At 55.6% G+C, this 27,045-nt stretch overlaps 1 protein-coding gene across 15 annotated transcripts in view; it reads right to left on the reverse strand.

The window, feature by feature from the left end:
* Positions 1–4,913: 4,913 nt before the first annotated feature.
* The window catches only part of TNK2 (tyrosine kinase non receptor 2), a 37,032-nt gene continuing 14,900 nt past the window's right edge, over positions 4,914–27,045 (reverse strand). For 2 of the 15 annotated variants that reach the window (XM_030760718.2, XM_030760716.2), the window contains 15 exons: positions 24,204–24,384; positions 23,098–23,168; positions 20,974–21,195; positions 19,677–19,829; positions 18,896–19,173; positions 17,317–17,443; positions 16,765–16,911; positions 16,588–16,682; positions 11,410–11,604; positions 9,921–10,012; positions 9,294–9,338; positions 7,219–8,564; positions 7,022–7,117; positions 6,725–6,900; positions 4,914–5,684 (listed from right to left, as the gene is read on the reverse strand). In XM_030760718.2, coding sequence (XP_030616578.2) covers positions 5,678–5,684; positions 6,725–6,900; positions 7,022–7,117; positions 7,219–8,564; positions 9,294–9,338; positions 9,921–10,012; positions 11,410–11,604; positions 16,588–16,682; positions 16,765–16,911; positions 17,317–17,443; positions 18,896–19,173; positions 19,677–19,829; positions 20,974–21,195; positions 23,098–23,168; positions 24,204–24,366 — 3,213 coding nt within the window. In that variant the 5' untranslated portion in view covers positions 24,367–24,384 and the 3' untranslated portion in view covers positions 4,914–5,677. Of the gene's footprint in view, positions 5,685–6,720; positions 6,989–7,021; positions 7,118–7,218; positions 8,565–9,293; positions 9,339–9,920; positions 10,013–11,409; positions 11,605–16,587; positions 16,683–16,764; positions 16,912–17,316; positions 17,444–18,895; positions 19,174–19,676; positions 19,830–20,973; positions 21,196–23,097; positions 24,385–27,045 lie in introns of those variants that run through there. The other 13 variants (XM_030760721.2, XM_089909993.1, XM_030760714.2 and 10 more) reach the window with 13 other exon arrangements.

Below are 27,045 nucleotides of genomic sequence, written 5' to 3' on the forward strand. Positions count from 1 at the left end.
CATCCAGGTTGGAGATAGTCCTTTAAATTATGTCTTTTCCGGTATGCATAATCCCCTGATTGTAGGTCGTGGGGCATCTGATCTTCATCCAAAAATAGATTACTGAGATAAGCTTCAGAAACAAACTTAGAGTGTCCTTTAATAATTCAATGAAACTTTTTAGCAATATAACATAACAGCAAGGAACTATCTGGGAAGTGAGTCTTGGTAACACAGACCTTAATTAACAAAACTAGAATTTAATATTCAGTGAAACGTAATTTTTTTCCCCCCATTGTAAGGGCATTAACCCTGCAGCCAGGGAAGGCTTTATCCCATCAAATAAAAAAATGAGGTTTGTCAGGGAGCCGGAAAAAACCAAGCCGCTGTCTTGGATTTCCCATAGCCCTGACTGTTGGATTGACAGCTATTGTTTACCCATTTTAAATTCCCTCATTTAGGAGTAGACTGTTGCCATGTTTTAAGGGCATCAGGATGGCAAAAGTCTGGCAATGAGGGGTTAATTTTTGTAGAAGCAGAATGAACTTTATCTACATGCGCCATAATCTTCATAGGTCATTGTGAAATACTACTTATTTACTCAACCAAAGTAACAAAAGGATTTTAAAAGCAAATATAAATCACTTAAATGCAAGGTAATTCACACAGTCTGTTATCAAAGGCAGCGTTCCAAGAAAACTTCATTCTCTTAACAGAGAGAGAGAACCAAATTCCAGTCTGGTACCAGCTTACTGTTAATAACAAAATTTACTTACCTAATTAATTTTAATTCAATCTTAGAAAGTCCTTTCTATAAATCTTGAAGAGGCAGTATTTTTGCAAAGGCAGTTCAACATCTTAAGAAAATTGTACCATGTATAAAACTCTTTTCTCGGGGTCCACTTTCCACAAACCTTTTTTTTATCACTTTCTGTATCCATCACGTTATTTTCCCATTCAAAAACAGCTACCTGTAAGTCAGTCCTACTTCCTTTTTCCTTAATAAAATGCAATTCCATTCTTCATCCCTTTTTTACTAAAAACATACATCCTACTTTCCTTAAGCAACCATGAACTGTCCTTTATATCATCACTCTGTAGATTGGTAAACATACATCCAAAGAATAATTTTTGAAGAATGTGCTTTCTTATAGTAAATATCTCAGTGTAGCACCAACACATTTTTTAATAGTTCCAAACCTTTTGTTTCTCTGTAAAAGGAAGCCAGTGTTCAGTAATTAATGTTTCAGTATCTTATTTTATTTGGAAATGGACTAGGTATTTAATAAACTTCCATCCTTTAACTTAATTTAGCACAACTCAATGTTTTAAGTTGTCAACTATCTGGAGAGATTATTCTTAAGTAGACATTCCTAAAACATAATTATTCCTAAAAAGTTCACCCAAAGCTCTTATCTCATTTTATTTTCTTTTCGTAAAAGTTTCTTCATCTTGAATTATTTTCATTGCTGAAAAATTTGCAGCAATGAAATAATAAGATCTTATTTAGTTTATATTGAACCTAGGCACAATAAAAGTATTATACTTAATGTTGATGGCCCAAAAGACATGTCTATATTAATTAGATCAACAAACATAAACATTAACACCAGGTATTAATTTAATATTGAATATTTCCCAGTTCACATGAACCTGAAATTTATTTAGCTTAATTTTTCTTGTTTTAGAATTGTTTGATTTGTAAGCACTTACCTTTCTTTTAAGCCAATTAAATAGAGCTCACTTACAAATTAACCTCAGCAGTATTATCCAAAGACAAAGACACATGCTGAGACATACACATATATCCAGACAGTCAGAGATCTCATTGTTTCCACTTGAGATTTAAAATGTCTCTTTGCCTCTTTTTTTTTTTTCTTGGCTTGAAGTTCTACTCATTAACCCAAGGCTGAAGACTCAGGCAAAGTGGGCTGTGTTTGTAGCTCAAGGACATGATAAGAGTTAGCTTCAAACTTTTTCCTAGGGATATTTTTGTTCTCTCAGGGTCAGGATTCTGAAAAAAATACTTCAACAGGCTAGCTTTTCTAACTGCACATGCAAAAAGAACCCCTTTTGCAATTTCAAGAAAAGTTTTATTTTAACCAGTTTTCTCCGGAGTCTAAAGAATATTGTAGCCATCCTGACTGAAGGAACCTAACTTGTTTTGAATTTGGGAAATGTCAGACATGGGAAAGGGAACATGGACTCTAATAGTGCTCATGTCTCCATTTGCTACTTCCCTTAAGGGAAGCATATTAGAATCTGTTTCCTGGCGTTGGGCAGTCCTCCACCTTTTGTGGGGAGGGGAGAGGGGGCTTTCGCCCTGATAAGGAGGTGCCTGTTGGGGAGCTGTGGGTTGAGGCAGGGGCGGGGGCTGAAGCAAAGGGGGTTGATGGGGTGGGGGACAGGAAAGGTCGAGTAGAGGGTCGTCTAGGAGATCTGATGGAGAGGGAGACAGAGGGGGTCAGGAGGATAAGGCGGCAACAGAAAGGCACATGCGGCATGAGTCCCTTAGCTCCAGATTCTGACTAAGGGCCATAAAGGTCTGGACATAAGCAACCTCTGAGTCCTTTCCTTGTTTCCGGCAAAAGAGATCAAGTTGGAGGATCGTGTTATAATTTAGTGTGCCATTAAGAGGCCATTGTTCTCGGTCCCCCAGTTTACACTGAGGCCAAGCCGTGTTACAAAAGAAAATGAGGCTCTTCTTTTTGAGATTTTTCAGGGTCAAATTTTTCCAGTTCCTGAGGATACAGCTGAGGGGTGAGTCGTACCAGAACCCATTCTTAGCCTGTATGCCGTAGAATGGGGATACTGAGAGTCACCAGCTGACAGAAAGCGTCCCCTTTGTGCCAGTGATCTCTTCGTGCGACTAAGGCACAAAATGGGCCGACCATCCCAACAATCGCGTCCGACTATGAGAGGTGACCCCTGAGCGTGCGACTAAGGCACCATGCGACTCGGGCAGGGAAAGAAAGAAAAGAGAGATTCCCAGGACCCACTGTTTGGCAATTCCCTGAAACGTGAAAAGGCACTCCTGGGATGGCTCAGAGGCAACACCTAGGCCCCTGTAAGTCAACCTGGACTGAGAAAAAGGAAGTTAACAGAGAAGACAGGCTGAGGAATCTGCCTTGTAGTCCTGCCAGGAAGGCGGCGGCCAAGGGGAGGGGGCTCAGTGTTTTGCTTGAACTGATATGTACCCCATGGTGCACAGAAGTTGTCTTGCTTGGGGGGGGGGGGCAGAAGCTGTAACAGCCTTGGCTGTTCCGTGACCCCCCTATCCTTTCATGGGAGTCTTCAAGCGGCAGGCACCCTAATGGCTTTTAAATGCCTGACCCGAGCCAGCACAATACCAATCGGCCTAGTCCTTAGTCAGAAAGAAGACAGAGGGAACCTCACGCATTCTGGGCGGCAGTCACTGGGGCAAAGTGAGCCGTGGAGCCTTCAGAACACACCAGGGCGTGGCCCTGGCCAGAGTTCCTCTGCTGCTTCCCCCACAGCTTGCTTGTTCACAGAGGGTCCCAAGAAATGAGGAGAGGGGGTTGGGGAGGAGATCCCCCAAGAGATGTCCCCGTACGGGCCACCAAAATGTCGTGGTCCGAGCGCGGGTTGGAGGAAGAATTTCCAGACACGAAGTATTTTAGAAAACAGTGAGTTTATTGAGAACAAAGAGCAGAGCCGAGTTAGTGAGGGGCGCTGCCAATACAGCGGGCCAACTTCCTGATAGACCAGGGAGAGCCGACCCCCTTTGTGGGCTAGTAGCCAACTTTTATAGCCTCAAGACAAAGAAATTCCTGCTGGCAGGATGGCATTAGGTGATTGGTCAGGATGCTACAAGGTTATGACATGGTGATCATTTTGCCTAATACGGAGCTGGGGGGCTGCCCGGTTTAGACTAGGAGAGCCCATCGCAACAGTTGCCATGGGGGTTTGGTTAATTCCAGAATTTTTGTCCTGTGCCCTTGATGTAGGGCTCCACAGAAGCTATTAATAGGTAGCTTATAGAAAAGGAAATATAAATGGCCCAACTTATTTTTTAAATGTTTATTCATTCATTAGAGGAATGCAATTAAAACTATCAAGACACCATTTTCCACGTGTCATACTGTCTAAACTCAGAAAGCTTTGGTACCACATGGAAAGCTCTCACACACTGGTGGCTGTAACATCGGGAAGAGCCTCCTCTGTGGGGAGACAACTTTCCCAACTGGCAGGATCCCTCAGCCACACACACCCTAACTGAGGAGTGCTGCTTCTGGGAACTCATCCTTCAGATTGCCTTGCAAGTAAGGAATGACCCACATTCGCCATTTATTGATGCAATGGCTATAACTGCAAAGGACTGGAAACAACCAAATATCCTCCATCAAAAGGGGCCTGGTTAAATAGATTATTGTAAAACCATATCCATGCAACCCTAAACAAGAGTTCTTTCAGTAAGGCTATGGAGCTCTTCAAAATAGTGAAAAAAATTAGAAACACACGGGAAACTGATGCTAAAGGCAGCCTCTGGAGAGGAGAGGTGGCAGCTGGGCTGGGGAATTTCACTGTATACTCTTTAGTACCTTCTGAATTTTGAACCATGTGAATTATTAGCTATTCAGAAAATGAAACTTAAAATACATATTGAGTCCTTCCATGTTATGAAAGTTTCTGGCTTAGCTCCCACTGAGTTACTGTACTCTGTCCTGCGGTATATCCTGCCTCATGGAACATCAGAGATAAAACTTAGGGGCTCTGAGTCAGGTGGGGCTCTGCCCACTGCCAGCCCCGGAAAGGGAGAGACCTGTTAGGGTCAACCAGGCCTGCACTTCACCCCCTCCTTCAACAGGTGGCGCTACAGGGCCTGTGGCCTGGGACAGATGGCAGTGGCTTGGGGAGCCCAGGAGCCTCGGGCTGCTGACCAAGAGGCAAAGAAGCAGGCAGACACAAATTAGTAACATAAAATAGAAACTAACTTTATTTCTCTGGAAGAAGCAGATATTCATAGCCGGGGCAGAAACTTTGGCAAGAGGCTGGTGGGAAAACAAAGAACAGCACAGGGGAAGAGCTGGGTCAGAGGAAGCACTGGTGTCCCTCCAGGGCAGCTGCCCCCTTGGTCTCCTTCCAACCCTGGGGCCTTGGGCCCTGGTCCCTGCCAGAGAACGATCTGGCACCCTAGCTCTGCTACCTGAGCCACCTCAGGCTATTTCCAGGCACAAGATCCTAACACCAGCCAAGTTCCATAACATGTCCATGGTGAGGCCACAAGTCACATTCCGTCCGACACCCCGGCCCACGCCCTGGGTGCTGGTCCACCTTTCTGCATGGCCAACACATCCTCCCTGGCCGGTGTCAAGCCTGGCTTCCCCGCCGGCAGGGCCTGGCAACACATTTCAGCTACAGGCCCCACCAGGGACTGAAGCCAGAGGCAGGTCAGCCACAGGGCCTTCTGAGGCCACCCCCAGGCCTGCATACAAGAGGCTCCCTCCTGCACCTCGGCTGGGTGCACTGAGAGCTCCGAAGTTGCAGGGACAGCGCTGGGTGAGGGAGGGACAGGCAAGGCGGGGCTCCCAGCCTCCTGCTGCCTTGGCCTCGCTCTGCCACTGGGGGCAGCAGGTGCAGCAGGTCCTCCTGGCCTGGCAGGGCATCTCCCCACCCTCGTCAGATGGACAGGCTCAAATGATTCCTTCGGGGCAGATCCTCTGGGTCTCCAGACATCTCAGCGCCTAAAGGATGGGAAACAACCAGAAAGCCCTTCCATCAACAGGGGTCGGTGCAACAGAGTATGGAATGTCCAGTGTGGGTGGGTGTGAGAGGGGCCTCTCAGGGTCAGCCAAGTCGGTTGAAAACTGGTGGTTCTAGGCACTAATTTTGGAATTTGGCATCCTGGGATAACTTCTTTAATCAACTAAGAATAAGACACCAGCAGTATCGCGTATTAGAGTAACTGATGCAAATCAGTAAGAATAAACACGAGGTAATGGCCAACGTTCAGCGATGGCGTCCCATGGGCCAGACACTTGCTGTGCGGTGCATCCCTCATTAATTCTCCTAACCAGTTCTACGAGGTAGGCACTATCATTTACACACGTTTTACAGATGAGGACCCTGAGAGGTCAGGGAAGGAGCATAAGCTGACGCCACGTGTGATCAGAAGGCTGGGCTCCAGCTCCAGCTGTCTGCCGCCAGAGGAATCTGACACACCCACCTCGCCAGCGCCCCCCAGGGAAGGATTTCACTTTTTGACTTGATAAAACTTTCACCTGTATGTATTTATACTCTACATCAAGTATGTTATTTATATATCTATATATTGTGTTATATATACACGTACATACATTTTTTATAGGAAAGTAATGGATTTTTTTTTTGATTAGACATTCCTTTAAAAAGGCATTAAATCTTTGTTACTTTAAACTGAAATAGGAAATGAAGAGGTGAGAGAGATTTGTTTAAACCACTGGATCCTAAACTGCTGCTCACTGGAGCCCGGTCGGGAAGCAAGCCCCCTGCAACCAGAGAGGCTCCAATCCCTTTTACTCATTAGCTCATTTGAACAAAGCGCCTGTGAAGTCTAGATAAACGTGCTTAGGAGAAGCTGTTTTCTCCGAGAACTGTCTGTGTCCTGGGATTGGGACCCCTTTCCCTCCTCCCGCCTGGAGCCCTGTGTCTGGCCGTGTGTGGCTGTGAGCTGTTGGCTTTTCCCAGAGTGACTGCTCCAGGACACCCCGGGGACAGGAAGGTGGCAGGGGCAAGGTCTGCTCACTTGTGGTGGGCTGGGCCGCAGGAGCCCAGCAGGTGGCAGCCAGCCTGCTCCAAGTTCCAGTCAAACATCTCCAGCACTTTGTGGCACTCGCCTCGCGGCCGCAGACCCAAACCAAAGAGCTGCTCCACCTGAGGAGCAGAGGGTGGTGCCGTGGGACACACTGGGGCCAAGGGGTGCTGGACCAGGGCGGGACAGAGGAGAGTGAGGGTGGGGGCAGGGAGCGGGAGGGTTGGAGGAGAGCCGCAGAACCAGTCTTCAGGGTCCCTGAAAGCCAGAGTGGGCAGGAGGTGGTGGTACCTTCAGATACTGGGCAGCCCTCTGCACGCTCCAGCTGTGGCTCTGCAGGGCCGCCTGGCACTCCTCTGTAGTCACCCCATGCACCATGGCCTGCAGCTGGGCACACCCACCCACCCGTCAGCACCACTCGGGCCCCTTGCTCTGGGTCCCTCGGGCCCCTGCCCCTCCTCACCCTGTTAGCCAGGCCCACTACTCACCATCTGGATCTTCTCTGCTGGCCGTCCAGCCTCTGGCCCGTCCCCGGGGCAGCCCCTCTGTGGCAGCCGAGCAGTGACCCTCAGGGCTGGCAGCTGGGCCCCTGAGTTGCTGGTGTTGGTGGAGAAGTTAGCCTTGGGGTCTGGGGCAGCCTGAGGCATTGGTCGAACGGTGGCAGTGGGGGCAGCAGGAGCTGGGATGCCGGGAGGGGGCAGCAGCAGGGGCACAGGCATGGGGGTCGGCTCTTCGGGGCTCCGGGTCTCACGCAGGAAGCGCTGGTAGCGCCCCAGGTAGGGTGGGCGCTCAGGCAGCAGGTAGTAGTGGGTGCTGCTGACCTTCTTGCCATCACGGACGATGGGTAAGATGCAGGGGCCAGCCCGGGGGCCAGGTGCCTGGATCACCTGGGGTGTGGCATACTTGGGGTCTGAGGCGAAGCTCTGGGTGGTGGGCATGGTCTTCCCAGGTGAGCTGGAGAGCCGGGGTGGCAGCGGGGAGCTGCCGCGTGGCACCAAGGGGCTGGGGGTCCTGGAGCCTTGTGGGGACAGGGGCTCCCGGGGTGGTACCCGGGGAGGGGAGGCAGGTCCAGGCCACCGCCCCATCTCCTCCTCGCCCGAGGGGGCTGGAGACAGCTCCCCACGTGGGCGTGTGGGCCTCGGGGGAATGGGCACACGGGGGGGCACCTGGGGCTTGTCGTCGCCCACCGGGCTTGGCGAGGGGACCAGAGAGCCGGCCGGGACCTGTAGCTGCCGCATGCACTCCTGCTGCAGCGCCTGGAAGATCTCTGCGGTCTGGGCTGAGTTGGGCGGCTTGCCCCCACCCTGAGGCGGGAGGAACAGGTTGTCCTCCAGGGCAGGGAAGAGCCGCGCCGGCTCAGGCACAAAGGCGTAATTGGTCTCGCCCTGGCTGGGCCCAGCAGAGACCCCTACACTCACGAGGGTGCTGTTGATGGAGCAGACCTCAAAGTCATCCTCATCCTGGGCCACGTCATCGTAGGCAGGAGGCGGGGGCAGCGGGCGCGCATCCCAGTCCACCACCGGCGTGGGATGCAGGGGCCGGGGCAGGGCCCGCGAGGGGCTCTGCGGCGGGGTCTTGTCCAGCAAGGAGCAGGCATCCATGGCCAGCTGTGCCAGTGAGGGCGCACAGGGCCGTGGGGCCGGGACCACGGGCTCCTCACCGAAGTCGATGAGCGTGACCTCACTGCTCCCGCGGCCCGCTTTGGTGCCCGGCACCCGGGCAGAGGGCTTCGCGAGCCACAGCCCACGGGGCAGTCCTGGCTTCCGCAGGCCCAGCCTCTTGAAGTCGCTGGACAGGGGGTCTTGGTCCTCACTCACAGGGTCGTAGGTTGGTTCTGCGATGGAAGGTAGATCCCAACAGGGAGGCGGCGTCAGGCAGGCCGATGGGAAAGGTGGGGTGTGGGGAAGACAGCCCACCAACTCCCCACTCCCAATTCCCCCAGAGGTCAGCCCTCAGCCACCAGAATTCTCTGCGCACCCAGACCCCATTCAACAGGAGGGCAGAACCTGCGCCAGTGGTTGGCAGCCCTCTATGGGGCCTGGCGAGCCCCTCCCTCCATTTCAGCTAGAGCAAGAACACCCCACACCTGCCTACCTGACACCCCTCCATCAACACAAGATCCCATATACCCCGGCTCCTGAGCCCTGGTTAGTAATCCCTACCCCATTACGGCACACCATTAGTGCAGGCAGGGGGCTATGGGCCATCTCCCACCATCAAGGGCAATAGGAGCTATCCTTAGAGAGGACAGAGCTCCTGATCAACTGGCATAAAGCCCAGACACGGCCTCTGCAGGTCCCAAAGGAAGTGAGGCAGGGCCAGGCAATGGCGGACAGTGGCAGAGTGGGTGCCAGGACCACACTCTTGTTCCCAAAGCCCAGGCTTTTGGGGGTTGGGGGAGAGGCAGGCATGCCGGGCCAGGTCAGCGGCAAAAGCTCACAGCACACACCCACTTCCCCTCCCACCCCGGCCAGCTGGGGCTCTGTACCTTCCAGGAGGAGAGAAATGAGAGGAGAGAGGGGGCGGGGGCGGGGGCCAAGGCACCAAGAGCAGCCCCACTTACTCTGAGTGAAGATGGCAGGCTGAGGAGGGCGAGGTGGAGGCTCCCCTGCGAGAAAGGTCATGCGGAGAGTAGAGGGGGCAGAGCAAGGACAAGGGAGGGGAGACAGAGTCAGACAACAGGGCAGAGTGTGGAGGGGGGAAGGGGGGGGAGAGAGAGAGAGAGAGAGAGATGTGAAAAGGGGCAAATGAATGTACAAACCCAGCAGCAATGGGAAGCAATGGGGCGGCAGGATGGGAAAACTATGTTCCGGAGCGACAGGCCCTGGATCCGGGAGATGGATGAGGCTCCTGGCCAAGATGGAGCCCGTGGGGTGGTTTTGGCAGGAGAGAAGAGCAGGATTAGGGGGAGTGAGGAGAGCCAGGATCTGAGCACGGCGGGAAGGAGGAGGGAGGAGGGAAGCTGAGCAGGCAGGCCAGTGCGGGCCAGACCGAGGATGCCCACCTCGGCGGATACAGCTGCTTCTTGCCGTCCGCCCCACGCCCAGCCGGAGCCAGGGACACAGCTGTCCCCATGCTGCCCTGACCCGACCATCCCAGAGCAGGAACAGCCAGCTCGGGGTGGCCTGAGGAGACAGCATCCCTTCCTGGGCAGCTGAGGAACTAGGGGACCAGGCTTGGGGGCCCTTACTTTTCACCCTGCCCAGATGCTGGGTGGGTCTGGAGGTGCTCAGTTCCACACTCAGCAGGTCGGGAGGGTCCATGGGGTTTCCCAGATACAGTCTGTGGGGAGAGACGCAGGTCAGAGGTGGGTAAGGGTGTGGGGCAGCAGCAGTGAGGGCACCCTGGAGGAGGTGCTGGGCCTGTCCCCTGGGGTCAGGCAGAGGACAGAACCATGTCATCCAAGCCCCTTGCAGACGCAGGCCTGGAGCCCAGGACTTCTGACCCTGGTAGCTCCCTTCTGTAGATCTAGCAGGAACCAGGGGAGGGTACAGTGGAGAGGGGGCAGAGAAAGAACTCCTGACTGTAGGCTGAAAAACCTAGGACTGTAGGAGCTCCAAGGACACCCCAAAAGGGCAGAGTTGGCCCTCTGTAACCCCAAGGCACCCCAATCCATGCCCAGCAGCCACCTGCTGGCACACTCTCTTCTCTCCTGCCAGGCCCTGAGGCTTCTGGGCCACACTGCCCCAGCCAGGGTGGACAGGAGGCATCCTTCTGCCCCACTGCCAGGAGGTAGGGTATGGGCCGGGCTACCGCCACGCTCCCAATTCACCTGCAACCCCTGTGTCAACTCTCATCATCTGGGACGCAGTTACTGGGGCTGATTAAAGCCCGGAGGAATGGGGCTGGGCTGGCCATGGCGCGCCAGGAGCAGGGCAGAGGGCGCCGGTCCGCCTTCTGGAAGGTGTCTGCCTTCTCCGGCCCCAGCTCTCTCAGGCCCTCGCCTGGCTCCTGTGAGGCAAGAGACGGGCACCCTCCCAGGGCTCAGCGTTCTGGTGTGCGGGGCAGGGGGTGAAGGGCCTGCTGCGCCACGCCCCCGGGGCAGAAGCCTGTCAGAAGTCAGAGGAGAGAGCGCTGCCCGGAAGCCCCGTGCTGCCAGCACAGAGGCTCGGAGGCCCAGCAGGAGGAGCTCCAAGTGGCACCCTCAGGGCGGGGCCCCCAGGAAGTGACTAATTCTCCTGTGTATCCTCCCCAGATGCCCCCCACCCCATGACCTCGTCTTTTCACTTAAAGGAGGCTGAACCCCCCTCCCAGGTACAGAGTGAGCAGGCAGGTGGGCACTCTGAAGTTTCCCCGTAGGGAGCTTTTTCTGCACCTTGCACCCCTGGGCCTGAGCCAGCAGCTCCCATCTCCAGGACTCAGGTCCTACCAGCAGGAGAAGGGAAACTGCCACCCAAGTGCTGGGGATCATGAGAAGCTTTCCTACTGAACTGCTTCCAAAGGCTCTTCCCAAGTCCATTCTCCTAAAGCCAGTTTGCCAGGGGGGCTTAAGGTGTGGACCCTGGAGGCCATTTATCCTTTGAAGCTCCAACCCCAGTTCTGCCGACAAGGAAAAGCTGCTGAACAAGAGACCCTTGGCCCACGGCTGTAACTGGGACCTTGGAGGCCTGGAGAGCCTGCATGCCCAGAGAGGGGCTGCTGGCCCTGGAGCCCCCGGGCGGGACCCTGCCAGTACTCACTCATCGATCCTGTCAGGGAAGCCCCAGCAGTGCCGGGGGTCGCTGTCACCATGCCCTGTGTGAATGAAGCTGTTCTGCAGGGGCTGGCTGATGTCCTGGGCTGACAGGCCGGCCACAGAGGTCACCACGTTGCGAGGGAAGGGCCCCACGCACAGCGTCCGTGTGTTCTGCCCACGCCACCAGTAATTCTCAGCCCTGTGCAACAGAGGTGACATGGTGAACACCAGGGAGTGGTGGGACAGTCCCAAGGACTGGGACCCTTTTTACACCAAGCTCTCTTTAGCCGTGGTATCTGACCACCTTGGCAGAAGGGAGCACAAGGGCTAAGGGCCCAGGATCAGAGTAGCCTGCCACCAGCCCACCTCCTCCCAGCAGCCCCCCAGGACCTGCCACTCACCCAGTACAGGGCCTGGTATTTGCACGCAGCCTTACCCTAAGTGCCCTAGGTGGGTCAGATAGCTTTTCCTACAGTTTACAAATACGGAAACAGGTTCAAACAAGTGACATGACTTGCCTACAGTTACCAGAAAGAGTACAGCAGATCCAAGATTCAAACCCAGTTGTTAATCCGTGAAGCCAGCGCCCTTCTCACAATACCACCTCGCCTCCCTCCTCCCCTGGCAAGGCCTAAGCCCTAGTCCTCTCCTAGCCACCCGATCTCACTCTTCAACCCAGTTCCAGGAGTTCTGAGCTACAACGGCCCAAGGGAGAACCATGGCCTCAGGACTGGGCTTGGGGCCAAGCCCTCCTACCACAGTCCCATATCCTGCAGTCAGCCCTCCAAGTTTTGGAAGCACCTGGGGCAACCCACGCTATCACATCACCAGTTTACACATCTCCAGTGCCTTCCACCACCTCCTGCCAGGACCGTGGGACCCCCACTCTGGCCCCCATCCACCTCCTTGGGAGGAGAGCTCCACTCTTGTCTTCAACAAGGGGTCCAGAAGGGAACCCAGGCTCCCAGCGTGGCTGGACTATGGGACCACCAGCCCCTCGCTCTGACCTCAGACACAGAATCTGTTGGCACAGCCTAAGTCCAGGCCTGGGGTGGGGGTGGGAGCCGGGCCAGGTGGGCAAGAAAGAACAGAGCGCCCTCCTGGACGCTTCCAATGCCCAAAATCCAACAGGCCACGAGGCTCCTGCATCTGCTGGGATCACGCACACCTGAGGACAGGCACAGAATCTGGGCTAAGGCAGAGGTGGTGATAGCCTCATGCTGCTGCTGCAGCGGACGTGTGTGGCACCAAGCTGCATCCGCTCACTGTCAGCCCCCCACCTGTACATCACCTGTCCACAGCAGGAGCATAAAGAAAGGTTTCCTCCAAGCTGCAGCCAGACCAGAGGGGTTGGGGGAGGTGGAGGCTGGAAGGAGGCAGTGAGGCCCGAACACCTGGACCCCCTTCTGCGAGGTGATGTGGCCACTGGGCCAGTGTGACCCCCAAAGAGCCTGTCCCAGAGACCTAATGTCGAACCCCACAAACACAGCAATCCTTGGGGAGCCAAGAGGCGTGTAGGGGGAGGGACGAGAGCCCAGCCTCCTTGTCAGCAAGGCTGCTGACCAGCCACCACAGACACAGCAACCCTGTGATTACCACCCAGCGCCCCTGGGTGGGAAGGGCAGGAAAGGAAGGAAGAAGAGAGGACAACACCCGGAAGGGACAAAGCCCATCCAAAAATAGCAGGGCCATTCCAAAGAGAGAAACGCCTCCCCTCCCCCCACCCCACACCCCCAGGCCGGCTGAGGCCAAGGAGGCAGGGTGGGGAGCCCCTGGCCCCCAGACCCCGATGCTGCTCTCACCCAACACCCATGGGCCCCCTGGGTCCCACGTGCCCCTCCACGGAACAGGCTCAGACACCAAGCCCATGGCTGGACGCTGGACTCTGCTCTCCACACCTCTTCAGAGATGCTCGTTAACTGAGGTGGAGAAGCAGTGCAGAGTGGAACAGACTTGCGTCCAAGGCCAGGTTTATGCCGTGACCACGCCCTCCCAGTGGACCCTGAGCAAGACCAGATGGGCAGGAGGTCACTCCCTCTGCTCCCTTCCTTTTGCTAACAGACCCTCACTCGGAAGCCTCCTCTGGACCCACTTCTGAGAGCAAGAGCAGAGCCAAGCCTACCTCTCTGTTACAGGTATGGCCAAGGCTAGAGCCAGGCCCAGAAGGAAGGGCTCCCTTTATCACTGCTGGGAGTCCTCACATCAAGTCTCAAAAAAGGAGGTGGGAGGTGAGGGGCAGGAGGCACGACAGCCCTTGCTACTGGGGAAGGGGAGTGGGGAGTGCAGAGTATGTATAAGAAAGACCCCCTTGGGAATGACATCCCAAGCACGGAAGCAGCTTCCTCCCAACGAGGGTCAATTATAACTCCCGAGATGGCCAACGTTACGTCACACTGCCCACTGGTCCCCCTCCAAGGCTCGGCCCAGAGAGGACCAGACCAGCCCTTCCCACCCAGCCTGCTCTGGCCACACCTCCCTTCCCCTTCCAAGAACAGCCCAGAGTCTCCATGGCAAGTGGAGGGCACAGTCCCCGCAGCAAAGACAGGCACCTCCAGCAGGCTGCCTGACAGCATCCTGGGACAGACAAGATGTGAAGCAGCACCTGGGAAACACCAGGGCCTGGGTTAAGAACCACCAACGGCTGCCCCAGCTCTCTTGGGGACCAGCCTCTGGAAACCTCAGCCCATTATCCCAGTTCTGGCTTAGGCAGCCCAGAAATGGCTGACAAATGTGGCTTCAACATTCTGCTCAAAACACCACCCCACGCACTTCTCTCCAGGTGTCCCCGGCAGCCCCTGGCCTTGAGGGACAACACACCCCCTTTGCTTCCCCCTCTCCCACCCACCACAGGAAGCAAAGGCTCCAGGGACCAGGCCAGGCCAAGGACCTACACATGGATTTCAGAATCTCTGTCCCCCTTCTCTGGTTTGTGAAAACAGAACATCAAAGTTCTGTCAGCCACCCCAGCCTCCAAAGAAGACCCCCTGGAAAAAGAGTGGTCATCAACTGTCCCTCACAGTCTAGACAGAGCCTCGCAAGCTTGGCTCACAGGACATCTGGTGTCCTCTCTCTGCCCGCCGCCTGGTACCCCGAGAAGCCCTGAGTCTAAAGAATCAGTCAGAGCCAGGGGCAAGGGTGCTCCAGACTCTGGCTAGGAGACAGCTTCTGCAAGAAGAAACCCCAGTCTAACAGAAGAGCACAGATATGAGACAGCTGAGAGCCAGGCTGCTAAAGGAAGATGGAGAAACAGACGGAGACCCATACGTACAAACCCAGACCCAAAGGGACACCCATGAACAGAGCCCACCCACCCGGAGACACGGAGACAGAGCCAGACAAACAAACACACTTGGGGCACCAAGGAAACAAGGGGGCATTTAAAGCTCTGGTACCACCGACACACAGGCCCACTCCCAAAGCCTCACCGGCTGTCATGCCTCCTGCCCCTCACCTCCCACCTCCTGAGTAGCTCCAGGGACCTGCGGCAGGCACTGTGGTCCAAGTCGGCTGGTGGCCCTGGAGGAAGAACCCAGCAAGCCCACACTGGCAGGCAGTGGCGGTGGAGCCAGCAGCTGGGCCAACCCAAGCCTGTGACGAAAGGGCGGGGCAGGGCCCGCCCACGGTGGCCTCCCAGGAGGAGCGGCTCCCCTCTCCCCTCCTGTTCCCCGCCTCACTCCAGTGGTGACCCAGGTTGCCAGCTCCAGAGACAAACGCCCCAGAAACACACAAAGCCCCTGAGTCACCCCTACTGAGAGCAAGGGATGAGGGAAGTAAAGACCTGGGGACTACAGGGCACAAGAGGGCTCAGGTCCAGGGCCCTCTGGCTCCTGGAGGTGGGAATGGCTGTAGGCTCAGATTCTAGCTGAAGGTCCTGCCATGCACCTCCAGAAGGGCCCCCACCCTAATCTTCCTATTTCCAGAATGCTCCCCAGACTGCCACGCCTGCATTCCCTTCCCTGGCCCCTGAGCTCCAAACCGCAGACTACGTATTCCTTCCTGTCCTCCAGGCTTCTCTCCTAGCAGCTTTCTAGCTTTCTGTCCACCACCACTAACTCCCCAACCATACCTCCCCCCGCCCAACTTGCTAGGATGTCATTCTTAATTCACAGATACTGGGCCCGAACGTGAGGGGAGCCCCAGCCTGAGGAGGAGATGGTGGGGCCACAGCGTGTGCAGGCCATGCTCCTCCACAGCCAGCCCGGGCTCCAGGGCCTACTCTGTCAGTCTGACTCAGACCCAGAAACACTCCCCCTCAACAACCCCCCATGAGGCACAAGGTTTATCCAAAGGTCCCAGACCCCCAAACCTGAAGTCCAGGTAGGAAGGGCTCCGTGGGAAGTCCCTGCCTGGCTCTGAGTCAGAGGGGCTGGGAGCGCAGGGGATTTCCTCTGCCTCGCTCCTCTTCCGGGTCCTCCGTGCTCACCCCCTACCCCAAAGGCACCTCTAGCCCGCCCCACCGCAACCAGCTTCTCAGACACCCTGGGGATGAGATAACAGAGGGTGGCCTGAGCGGTAGGGGGGCCTCCACAGCAGGCAGGCTTGAACTTTGGGGGCTCCAGGTGGGAGACCTGACTCAGGAGAGGCTGCCTGCAGGCAGACACTTGTTGCCAGGTGTGAGGGGGATTGAGGGGGCAGGAACAGAGACCCTGTGAGGGCAGCCCGGGGACAAAATGGCCAGGTGGGAGGCCCAGCAGAGGACGGAGGAGAGCCCTGGGAAGGCAGAGGCTGCCAGAAAGAGGCAGGGCTGCTTGGGGCTACTGAAGGGCACCCAGGTGGGAGTCCAGAGTCCTTATCCTGGGAGGAGAGGGAAGAGGTGGGGCAGGGGAGGATAAGAGGAGGAATGTCCAGGAGTCCCAGCTGGGCCCCGAGGCCAGGCTGCTCCACTTCCTACATCCCACCATTACGGCAGTGAGGCCCCAACCCACAGAGCCAGCACTGGAGCCTGGTGGGAAAAGGGTGACAGAGGAGACGCTAGGCAGGGAAACCCCCCTGCGAGCCACCGCACCTGCATACTTAACCCCATGCACTCAGGAGGACCCAGGCCTGCCCTCCCCTCTTGCTGCAGGAGCCCTGAGAGGGGCTGTTGCCATGGGGACCTGAGAGGCAGAACGGCTCTGGGCCCCAAGCCCAACCAGTCTGCGCCCTTCACGGCGGTGCAGGCACAGCCCCCCGCGCTCCCTACCTCCCCTCAATGACGGTGATGACGTCGTTCATCTGGATGTGCAGCTTGTCTGGTTCCTCAAAGTCCTGAAGGGCCCGCATGTCAGTGGGCTGGGCCTGGGGGCAGAGACAGGTCACTAACCACCTCAGGGTGACACCTGCTCGATACCCCTGCCCCCGGGGGCAGATCTGCCCTCACCTCCAGCAGGAAGTCCCTCAGGGCCACAAAGGTGGGTCTGTCCTCTGGCTTGTGAGCCCAGCACTGAACCATGACATTGTAGATGTCCTGGGGGCAGTCCTCGGGCCGGGGCAGACGCTCCCCCTCCTTGTCAATCTTATGCAGGATCTGGTGGGGGGGAGGTGCAGTTTGAGGACAAACAGAGCACCCGGCTCTTCACCGCTCATCCCTCCCCCCAGCCCACGGAATGGCTGGAACTGCTGGCCGCCATGCCTGTACCCCAAAGAAGAGCTCTGCCTGCGCCCTGGGCCTCTGACCCTTACCCCTAGGTCTGGGGCCTCCGAACAGGGGGCCGTGGCAAAGGAGGACTGCGAAAAAGCCCAGGCCGGCCTGTTCCTGACCACTGGGGGCCGTGCTCTTTGCTCAGCTTACCTGAGGGGGTCAGGCAGACACAGCGCAAGGGAGACAGGGATTCCAACAGGTAGGAGCCAGTTCCAACAGGGCCAGGTTGGGAGACAAGGATCAAATCAACCCCCAGCCACGCTGTGGGGAGCATAGCCCCAGCCCCCTCACCTGACTGCCATTGAGGCCAATCCAGGGCTCCTGGCCATAGGTGAACATCTCCCACAGCGTGACCCCAAACATCCAGGTGTCGCTGGCATGGGAGAAGGTGCGAGTCTTCAGGCTCTCAGGGGCACACCTGGCAGAGGCAGGGGTCAAGCAGAAGGCCTCTCAGGGCACCCCCACCCCCTGCATCAGCGCCAGTGGACCCCAAATGCTCATGCACAAGTGTGCCGTTGCCCCGCGTGCCCAGGTTCACAGTAGGTACTGGGAGCGCAGTGTGAAGTTAAGGACTTCTTAACTACGGGGTGCACAGACTTGGACAAAATTGTCTCTGCTCAGGTCTTTTTTCCACGCGCGGCCTGGGGTGGGGAGAGGAGGATGTTCCCATGTCAGGGAAAGGAAGAAGGTCAGCAGCTCCAGAAGGGGCAAAAAGTGGGGTGGGATAAGATCTCAGGCTGTTTTCTAATTGTGGTGGGAGGATGACAATTTCCAGATTTGGGGCAGGATCCTAGGATTTAGGTCATTTCAGCAGGAAGGTGTGGGTGGGAAATCTGGATAGGGCCTGGGGAAGAACCAAAATGGGTGGGAACAGTCACAGTCGCTTTCCTCATCCCACACACTCTCTGGAGCTCCCTCTTGGGTAAGGAAGAAAAATGGCACTGCAGGGAAGCTAACAAAGGGTATTCATTCCACGGTGGACTGAGGCACGGGGAGTGAGGAGGAAGCCGCCCTCGATGGAGAATCAGAGATACCTCATGGGACTGTAGAGCTGGCCCTGCCACTCAAAGGGCGTGGGACCCAGGGAAAGTCACCCAAGAGCTCTAAGCCCCACGTTCTTCATCTGTGAAATGGGAATAACAATAATCTGCTCACTTCACAGGATTGTTTTAAGAGGGCTGCATAAAAAAAGGTGACCTTATAATTTACCATTCAAACCAGGACGCTTGAGTATGAAAGGAGGTGCTATTAATTACTCCAGGACATCAGGCATAATCCAGGATGTGTGATCATCCTAGATATAAAGTCAGTAATTAATTAGGGGTGACTGTACATCCTGGATTAGAGGGTTTTCTGGCAACCAGAACTGGACCGACTCCTCCCACCCCAAAGCAAGGAGATGACACTCCTTCAGGAGCCTCTGACAGCAGAGGATCATGACAGTCTCAGCACACGATAAGATCACACAGGGGCGAGGGCAGGGCCAGGTACCACCCCAGTGTGCAGGTGAACATCCCTCGTCAGTCTACAAGGCCTTGCCTGCCCCCAGCTCTACCTGGGACACGCTTAGCAGCCAGTCTCTGCCTGGCTAACTTCTGGTATTTCAGGAGCTTAAAACTGCGTCTTCCAGGAAGCCTTAATGTGTCCCACAGCACTTATCCCTGTGCACCCTAGCACCTGGCACGTGGGCCCCTGAGAATTACTGGATGGATAAGTGAATGGATGGGCACACAACAAGGGCACCCCGGGCCCAGAAGAGACAAGGGCTGGTGGGTGTATGGAAGGCCCTGGAAGCTCTGAAGCCTGGGTGTGTAGGGATCGGGTGGGGGGGTGGTCCAGGCCCCACGAGCCGGCAGCGCCTGCCCCTCACCAGGCAAAGGGCACCTTGCGGTGCTCCTGCATGACGTAGTGGTCGTCATTCTGGGGTAGTGCTCGCATCAGCCCGAAGTCCCCGATCTTGACCAGGTCACGGGTGGCCAACAGCAGATTGCGGGCGGCCAGGTCACGGTGAATAAAGCGCTTGGACTCCAGGTAGCCCATGCCCTCAGCCACCTGCACAGCGTAGCGGCTGAGGGTACCCAGGAGGAAGTGGCCCTGGTGCTTGCGCAGCCGGTCCAACAACGATCCCAGAGGTGCCAGCTCTGTCACCTGAGGCCACGGAGGAGGAAGGAGGAATAAGCATGGCTGAGCCCTGCCCCTCCCTCAGCTCCTCCCCTCAAGGCCTGCCAGAGCCGTGCTCCATGCTCCTCCCTGGCCTGTCCTCCAGGGACCTCTAAGAATCCTACAGCTTCCCAAGCCCCTCCCCTCTAGGGAACATGGGAAACCGAGGCCCAGAAGAGCAACCCAAAGAGGCTCAGGTTAGCAAATGCCAAACACTGAACTCTGGGACCGGCCCCTCCCGTGGGTGCAACCCTCTGCCGGTGAACACAAGCCAAACCCAGAGAGATGGAAGTGAGCTCCAGCGGACACCAGGGTCGGTCAGTACCGGGGTAGGCCTGTGAGCCCCCTTGCCACATCAGGTGGGGGACCAAAGCAGGATCTGGAGGACCTCTGACCTTCGTCAGGATGCAGGGAGTAACCACAGCACAGGCAGGAGGTGAGGGGCACAGGGTCCTCCCTGCCGCCATCCCCCTTCTGCCCACAGCACTCACCATCTTCATGGGCGGTGTGAGCACCACACCGTAGAGGCGAATGAGGTTTCGGTGGTCAAGCGAGTGCATGGCATTGACCTCCCGGATGAAGTCATCCATGGCCTCTGGCTGGCTCAGCACATCAGGCTTCAGGCACTTCACAGCCACACTCACCTGACCAGAGTGGGGGCTGCAGAGAGTCAGGACAGGCCCCAGCCTCCACACTCCGGGCTAGCCTGCTCCCCACTCCAGCCTCAGACCTGCTCATCGGGTGAGTGAGCGTGTCCCAGGGGCCTGTGGCCTGGCAGGGGGAGGGCAGCTTACCCCAACAGCCATGAGCCGGGCCTCCCCTTCCTGCGGGGGTGCCCAGGTTAAGTGGCAACCGCAAGGTAAGAGATGACCGGTGCAATGACGGAATATTAAAATGTTATGATAAGAAATGTTTTTGGTGTAGAAGGATTTAAAGCATTTAAAATGCTTTAAATATAATGCTTTAAATATAATGCCATAAAACTAATCTGTGGTGACAGAAATCAGAAGAGTGGCTTCCCTTGAGGGGAGGTGATACTCAGTGGAAGAGGCATGAGGGAGCCTTCTCAGGTGACAGAGATGTTCTACACCAGTGGTCCCCAACCTTTTTGGCCCCAGGGACGGGTTCGTGGAAGACAGTTTTTCCACAGACTGGGATGGGGGGGTGCTGGATATGAGGGTTCAGGCACTAATGCGAGCGATGGGGAACGGCAGATGAAGCTCGCTCACTTGCCCGCCACTCACCTCTTGCTGTGCGGCCTGGTTCCTAACAGGCCGTGGACCGGGGGTTGGGGACCCCTGTTCTACATCACAATCTGGGCAGTGGTCACACGGGCCCATGCGTATGTGAAAAGTCACTGAGCCGTACACTCAAGAACTGTATGCTTTACTGCACACACGCTATCTTTCCCTCCGGGGAAGATTTTTTAAATACAATACTAAGATGAAAGGGCAAGCGTTAAAAAGTTGTGTCTAAAATGTGTATCTTAAAAGAAATTCAACAAAATGTCTGAAGGGAAAAAAGGTGTAAATGCTAACTCTGCTTCCTCTGAGTGGTGGGATTACAGGCTTTTTTTTGTTTTTCTTATTTTTAAGTCTCCAAACTTTTATGATCATTAGTTTTATAACTGAAAAAAGGAACATGTGTCTAGTTAACCCTGAGCACGGACTCCAGGGTGAGCCACTTTGGACCTGTCCCCAGCCCCCTTCACATCCCAGCAGAGGGGACAGATCCACCTCAGAGGGCAGAGCAGGGCCTGCCACGCCCCACAGGACCCAGAGAGCTCACCGTCTTCCCCGAGGGGGCGTCCCACTCGCCCCTGCGCACCACGCCAAAGGAGCCATCTCCCAGCTTCTCAAAGAGATGCAGGTCCTTCTCCCCAATGAGGCAGGTGAGGCTCTGCAGGGACCCCTCCGCTGCTGGGCCTCCGGGGGTGGGTGAGGTCTTCCGGAAGGTGCTCTGAGAGTGATGAGGGGGGAACTCAGCCTCCAGCCGCTTTCCACTGAACACCTGTTTGAAGGCAGCCAGGGGCCAGATGGAACCCTGAGGTCCCAGAGCCAGTCATTCAGTCCTGCCCCACTGGGTCCTTGGCGAGGCCGCCAGACAGGTCGTGGCTTTGCCAAACTTCTGGGGGGCGGCCTGGCTGGAGGCCCACGCCCCCTCCTGACCACACCTCCAAACGGGAACCCACGGCCTCGGTGTGGCCTCGGGCTACGTGCCAGAAACGGGCTGCCAGGCATGTAGCCTGCGGCGGCTGCAGTCCCACACCCAGCTGTGGGGTCAGGGATAGCCCAAAGCCCGGCACCACCTCTGCCCCCCTCCCTGCTCTGTACCCCTACCCAGCACAGACTCCAGCCCCTCACCCGAGCAGATGGGCAGGAGCCCTAGGGGCCCTCGCAAACACCTCCTGTCCATTTTTAGCCCTGGCCCCGTCTCTGGGTTGCCCATTTGGCGCTGTCTGTCTCCACCCTCCCCAGGGAGTCGGCTGCTCTTCATCCTGCCTGGGGAGAGGATAATTTGAGCCTGAGGTTGGACCGTGAGTGTGTATGGGGGTGCAGATGAAGGAAGGCCTTGCCGGGGAAGGGCCTGGGAAGACAGCTGGGCTTCTGGAGGGAGGCCTAGAGCTGAGGGCTCAGAAAGAAGGAAGGTTGGAGAGGACTCTGCAGCCTGGGCTGGAGAGGGAAGGGGCCAAAGGTCAGGGGACAGGAGGGAAGCCCTGAGGGTCAGAGCGGCCCTGTCAGCTTGACTTGGCCACCCTACCAGGGCATGCAAAGCCTCGGCTTCAGGCGGCACCCTCTGCCCAGTTGGTCCCTGCCCCCAAGGTCGGCAGAGCCTTGTCTGTATGGGGTGAAGGGGTCTCCAGTCTGAGGGCCTCTTCTGGCCGCTGCTCCGTCCTTCCTCCCAGCAACTGGCATCCCTTCCATTTGCAAGCAGTGTTCAGATGACAAGGTCCTTCACAGCCTTTTTCTCAAGGGACCCTCCCCAAGGCCCCGTGAGGTGAGCTGGGCAAGTGCGGCTGGCACTGTCTTACTGGCCACATGCCTCAAGTCTGGAGTGGTCAACCGACTGGCCCGGGGACCTCCTGTGAGTCGGTGGTAGATCCAAGACCCCCTGAATCCTGCACACCGCGTGGCTCTTCCCTCCTGCCTTCGCCCGCCCCAACACACCCATCCTCCCCTAAAACCTGGGCAAGGGACCAGGACAGTGTCCCCAGAAAAGGCCACAGGATCCCAAGAGACAGCCCCTTGCCAGATCACAGCCAGGAAATCTCTACGGCCCAATCCCAGATCCAGCTGTTCTGCACTGCCCGCCCCTCTCCCCAGCCCTGAGGCCAGAAGTGGGGGGAAGGCCCGGCTGGTTCACTTCCTCTCACATTGTCTTCCAGACAATGGGCAAAGTTCCCCTGAGTCAGACCTGGGACTCACCACTCCAGAGACCCAAATTAGGGCAACGGGGTGGGGGGCGGGCCTTGGGGAAGGAAGCTGTCAGTGGGGCCCGGTGACCAGAGAAACCCTCCACAGACTAGGGAGGTGTGGGATGAGGGAAGCAAAGACGTCCTGGGTCCAGACTGTCCCACCGCCCCACACTGGACACCGGCCCCAACACTTAGGCAAAGCGAGGGCTCAAGTTACAGCGCACTTGTCAACAAGTGCCTGTTCCATGCCCGGCACCACTGCCTGGCGGGAGGGGACGTGAAGCCAAGGCTACACACAGGCCACTCAGTGCCGTCTCCAGCGGAGACAGACGCTTAGCCAGGCAGCTCTACAAGCACCCTGCCCGATAAGACCCCGGAGGTGGGAGGTCTGTACAAAGTGCGAGATTATACTGCGGGGAGTGGGGGAAGGCTCTCAGGACGACACCAGGGGAGGCCCCAGTGAGCTACCACTCCCACGTCCCTCCCTGTCCACCCACCTTGCTCATCCAGGACTTGCGTTTGCACATGGCCTTCCTCCTCTTCACAGCCTCCCACAGCCGCCGCTGGCCTGCGGGGAGGAAGGGGAACCCGTGCTGTTAAGGCGCTCACACCCCCAAGAGGCTGCTGCCCATCGCAGGCTTCCTCGGTCACCCTGGGGGGAGTCCACCACTAGACACTGCCCAGCACGATGACACCAAGGAAACAAGCCATCCCCACCAACCAGGGGCTGCCATTAACCAGATGGTCACTGCATTCCACTTCTAGGCAATTCTTCTCGAACTGGATGGAGGTATTTAACCACCAAAATTGAACAGTAGTGCTCTTATGCCAACTCTCAAGAAAAAAAAAATAAATCAAGGTAACGGACAGAATTTCCCCAATTTTGAGTTTTTCTCCCGTAAAATTTTATTATGTTACTGGCATCAGGTATCAACTCTCTAGGCTAAAAGCAGCCTAAGTCAGTGTCTAAATTAGCACATCATTACTTATTTAGCTATTTCAGGCTGAATGCACTCAAAAGTTTCTAATGTTCTACAAGGAACACTGTGACTTCTAGAAGCTATAGTCACTACTTTCAGGATAAACGCATAGAAAAAAAAAAGAGTTCAACTTATAGAACAGATCTTTGTAGGAGAGACAGAGAAAGGGAGAGATGGGCAGAAAAGCAGCAAACCATCATCTGAAGGATTTTATCTTCCCTTCTCCACAGACCTCTGGACACTAACCCCCCTGGTGTTCAGAACAGACTCAATTCTGCATTTATAAAAGAGGAGAAGATGGAAGAAATACACCCTAGAAATGTCTGCACAAACAAAACAGAGTGTGTAGTTAATCCTGAGTAGCCAGAAATTTAAGTAAGATTCCTCAAACTCCAATTCACCTTCACAACTGCAAACTGTTCTCATGCACTCACTGTGTACAGCATCTACTGATGCCCCTCTGCCCCACCGCGGGGGCTCTTGGACAGGCAGTGAGAGTTCTCAGCTCTGCCACCCCACGGAATAAAGGGGGGAGGGCTCTTCCATGCGGTTGCCGATCCTGAGGACAGAGGAGGTAAATGGTCAGTGGGGCGACGACAGGCAAGGCCAATGCCCCCACCTACCAGGCCGGCCCATGCCAATCTTCTCCAGGTCCTCATTCTTGACATACTCAAAGTGGGACAGGCGGGTAACGTTGAGGTCGTCGCGGAGCCGCAGGAAGTACTGCTGCAGCTGCACCTCGGACAGCAGCTCCAGCAGCCAGCCTGTGCCCTCCTCCGGCTGCATGCTGCTGCTCCCCAGCCTCTGCGGGGAGAGAAGAATGGCTCAGGGACCATGGGATGCAGGCAGGTAAGAGGCGACCCCGCCTCTGCCTTGGGCTCACCCACATCCTACTATGTGCTGTGGGGAAGAACTCACACCACCTTCTTGCTCCCCCAAACAGCTGTACAGAAGAGCCTGTAGCCACCTGTCCTCCTCCTATGGCAACAAGGGTAGAATCAGGGCAGCTGGGACACAGCCCAGGCCCTGGAGTTAGGGTCTTACTCCCCAAATCTGCCATCCATGGCCGAGTGACCTGAGATCAAACTCTGTTCTCCGGTTCCCCACTGGCTCTTAAACGCTCCTGTTGTCACAAGGCCTTTGAGAATCTGATGAAAACTATCGAGTGTATCTCCAGGAAAATATATGCATCCTTATTCATAACGTTTTAATTACAAAACTTTTGGGGGTGCAGTGCCCCTTGAGACCCATCCATGAGCTCCCCAGACCTGATGGACCCCACAGGGACTAGATGAGCTCTAGCTACTGTCCTCTCAACGCCTGACATCGTATGAGCCTCCCCCCAGGTCCAAAGACCCCTCCACAGGCCACCACACAAACACCTCCAGGACCACAGGAGGGTCAGAGGGAAGGAGGGGCAGAGGCTGGGGCGGGCTTTCAGACTGCTGTCAATGGCTGTCACAACAGACTCTGGCCCACTGTGGTCAAAGCTTTCAACGTTTTCAAGAAATACCAGAAATCTGAATCAACGTGTAAAATCTCGCTATTAAAATTTTTTTTTGAAAAGGTACTATACGCACATGTAAGATATTCAAAAGGCACACGAGAGCCATAAAGTCTCATCCCTCTCTTGCCGCACAGCCACCTCAGCCCCATCCCCAAAGTCGGCTGCCATTCATGACTTTTACGCGTTCTTCCAGACTTGTTTTTTCCCCACACAAATACTCACCCATTACCCACACCATTCTGTTCCTTGTTTACACTTGACATTAGATCTTTCTCCTGACTTTTGAACTATGTCAACTAATTCAAGTTTGAAATACACACACGCAAGCACATGTGTATGCTGTGCTGGTCAAACAAAATTACATGCAGGCCTCAATCAGCCAAGGGGCCACCAGACCTGTTACACCCTCTGGGGCCCAGAGAAAGAAGCCAGTGGCACCCTCAAAACTAAGCAGCCCGACACTAAACCCATCCTTGTCCGAGTAAGACCCGTCAGAGCTGAGGGCTTGGCCAGCCCCTGACCCGTGTTCAATCACCACTGGAGAAGACAGGGATGAGGGAAAAGGCCAGCTGCCCCAAGACCCCCTCCTCCCGACTTGGAGGTGGCCTTGTCCCCCAGCGCTCATCACAGTTCACACTAAGAGAGCAGGTGCTCACAGCCTGGGACCAGCATGAGCCTTCTGCTCTCACAGTTCCCAGAGGTGCTGCCAACCCAGTGCCAGGAGCTCAGACTCTCCCAGGCAGCTCAGGGCAGTACAAAGAGCCACCACTGGGAAAGAGAAGCCCTCAGTTCAAACCCTGGCTCCTCTACCAAAGTGGCTGGGCCAGAAGGGGGTTTCCAAACTTTAAGCCCTAACCCTTCACCCAGATGGTTCTCATGAGGGCCATACAGCCCCCTAGGGGGCATTTTTGGCTGTCACAGTGTTGGGGGACCATTAGTGGCACTGAGTGGGTGGCTGGGGGACTCACACACTGTCCCAAATCCCATACAACTTAATTCATGCAGGTGAGAAATTTGTTTATAATCATCCGATTATAAATGAAACCCCACTTTACATACGAACAAGAAAGCATTTTTACAGTGTTAATACAGACTGAATCTTCCTGGAATGGAGCTACTGTGTAAACTGAGGGAAAACTGGCCTTTTGCTTTGTTTGGAACTTAGCAGAAGTTGTCCACCATTCAGAAAAATATCACTGAAAGCAGCCTACCCTACTATTTCAAAACTCTCCTCTCAGTCAGCACTTGTGTAGATGTTGCCGTGCTGGTTCTACCTGAGGTCTTAGCATCTGACTGCTTGGTGATGTCAGATTGTACTGACATATTAGAATACACGAAATGCTACAATCGATTTCCTTTTGGTTCTCCTTTATATTACAGGAGGCATTAAGTTGACTGACCACACACACACAGAGTAAACAGGTTGTATTTCTCTTAATTTTAGTTAAGAAAAATAAAAACTCTAACACTTCAACTACAGTTAACTACATGCTGGGCACAGTTCTGAGCACTTAGCTGTATTAACTCACTTATCCACAGCAAAGCCATCTGTTACAAACAAGGAGGTGTGGACTTAAGAGGGCAGGGCACCACTGCTTTCCAGAAGAAAGCCCCAAAGGTGCCCTGTGAAAATCACTAACCTAGGCCCCGTCTCTCTGTGGCGTGACCAGGAGAGGCCAGGCAGCACTTCCGCCATCACTATTCCATCCCTGGAGCAAAATGATCCCACCCCCTACACGGCTCAGCCCAAGAAGAGGCTGGCCACCAGGGCAAGTGGTCTGAAGATCCCCACTGCTTCCTCCCCAGTCCCCGAATCCCAGGGCTCCAGGCCACTCGTTCCTACCCTCCTGGGGGTAGGAGGCAGCCATTCCTGAGAACAGGTCCAAGCCCTGCCCTGTGTGGTCCTGGCTGGGAGAGACCCAGAGGCCACTCCCCTGAAGAAGCTGCTTAGAAAGCAC

The sequence above is a fragment of the Delphinapterus leucas genome, chromosome 4 (genome assembly GCF_059928025.1).
Source record: "Delphinapterus leucas isolate spDelLeu-1000000601 "Yukka" chromosome 4, BTC_Dleu_Yukka2, whole genome shotgun sequence".
Lineage (NCBI taxonomy): Eukaryota > Metazoa > Chordata > Mammalia > Artiodactyla > Monodontidae > Delphinapterus > Delphinapterus leucas.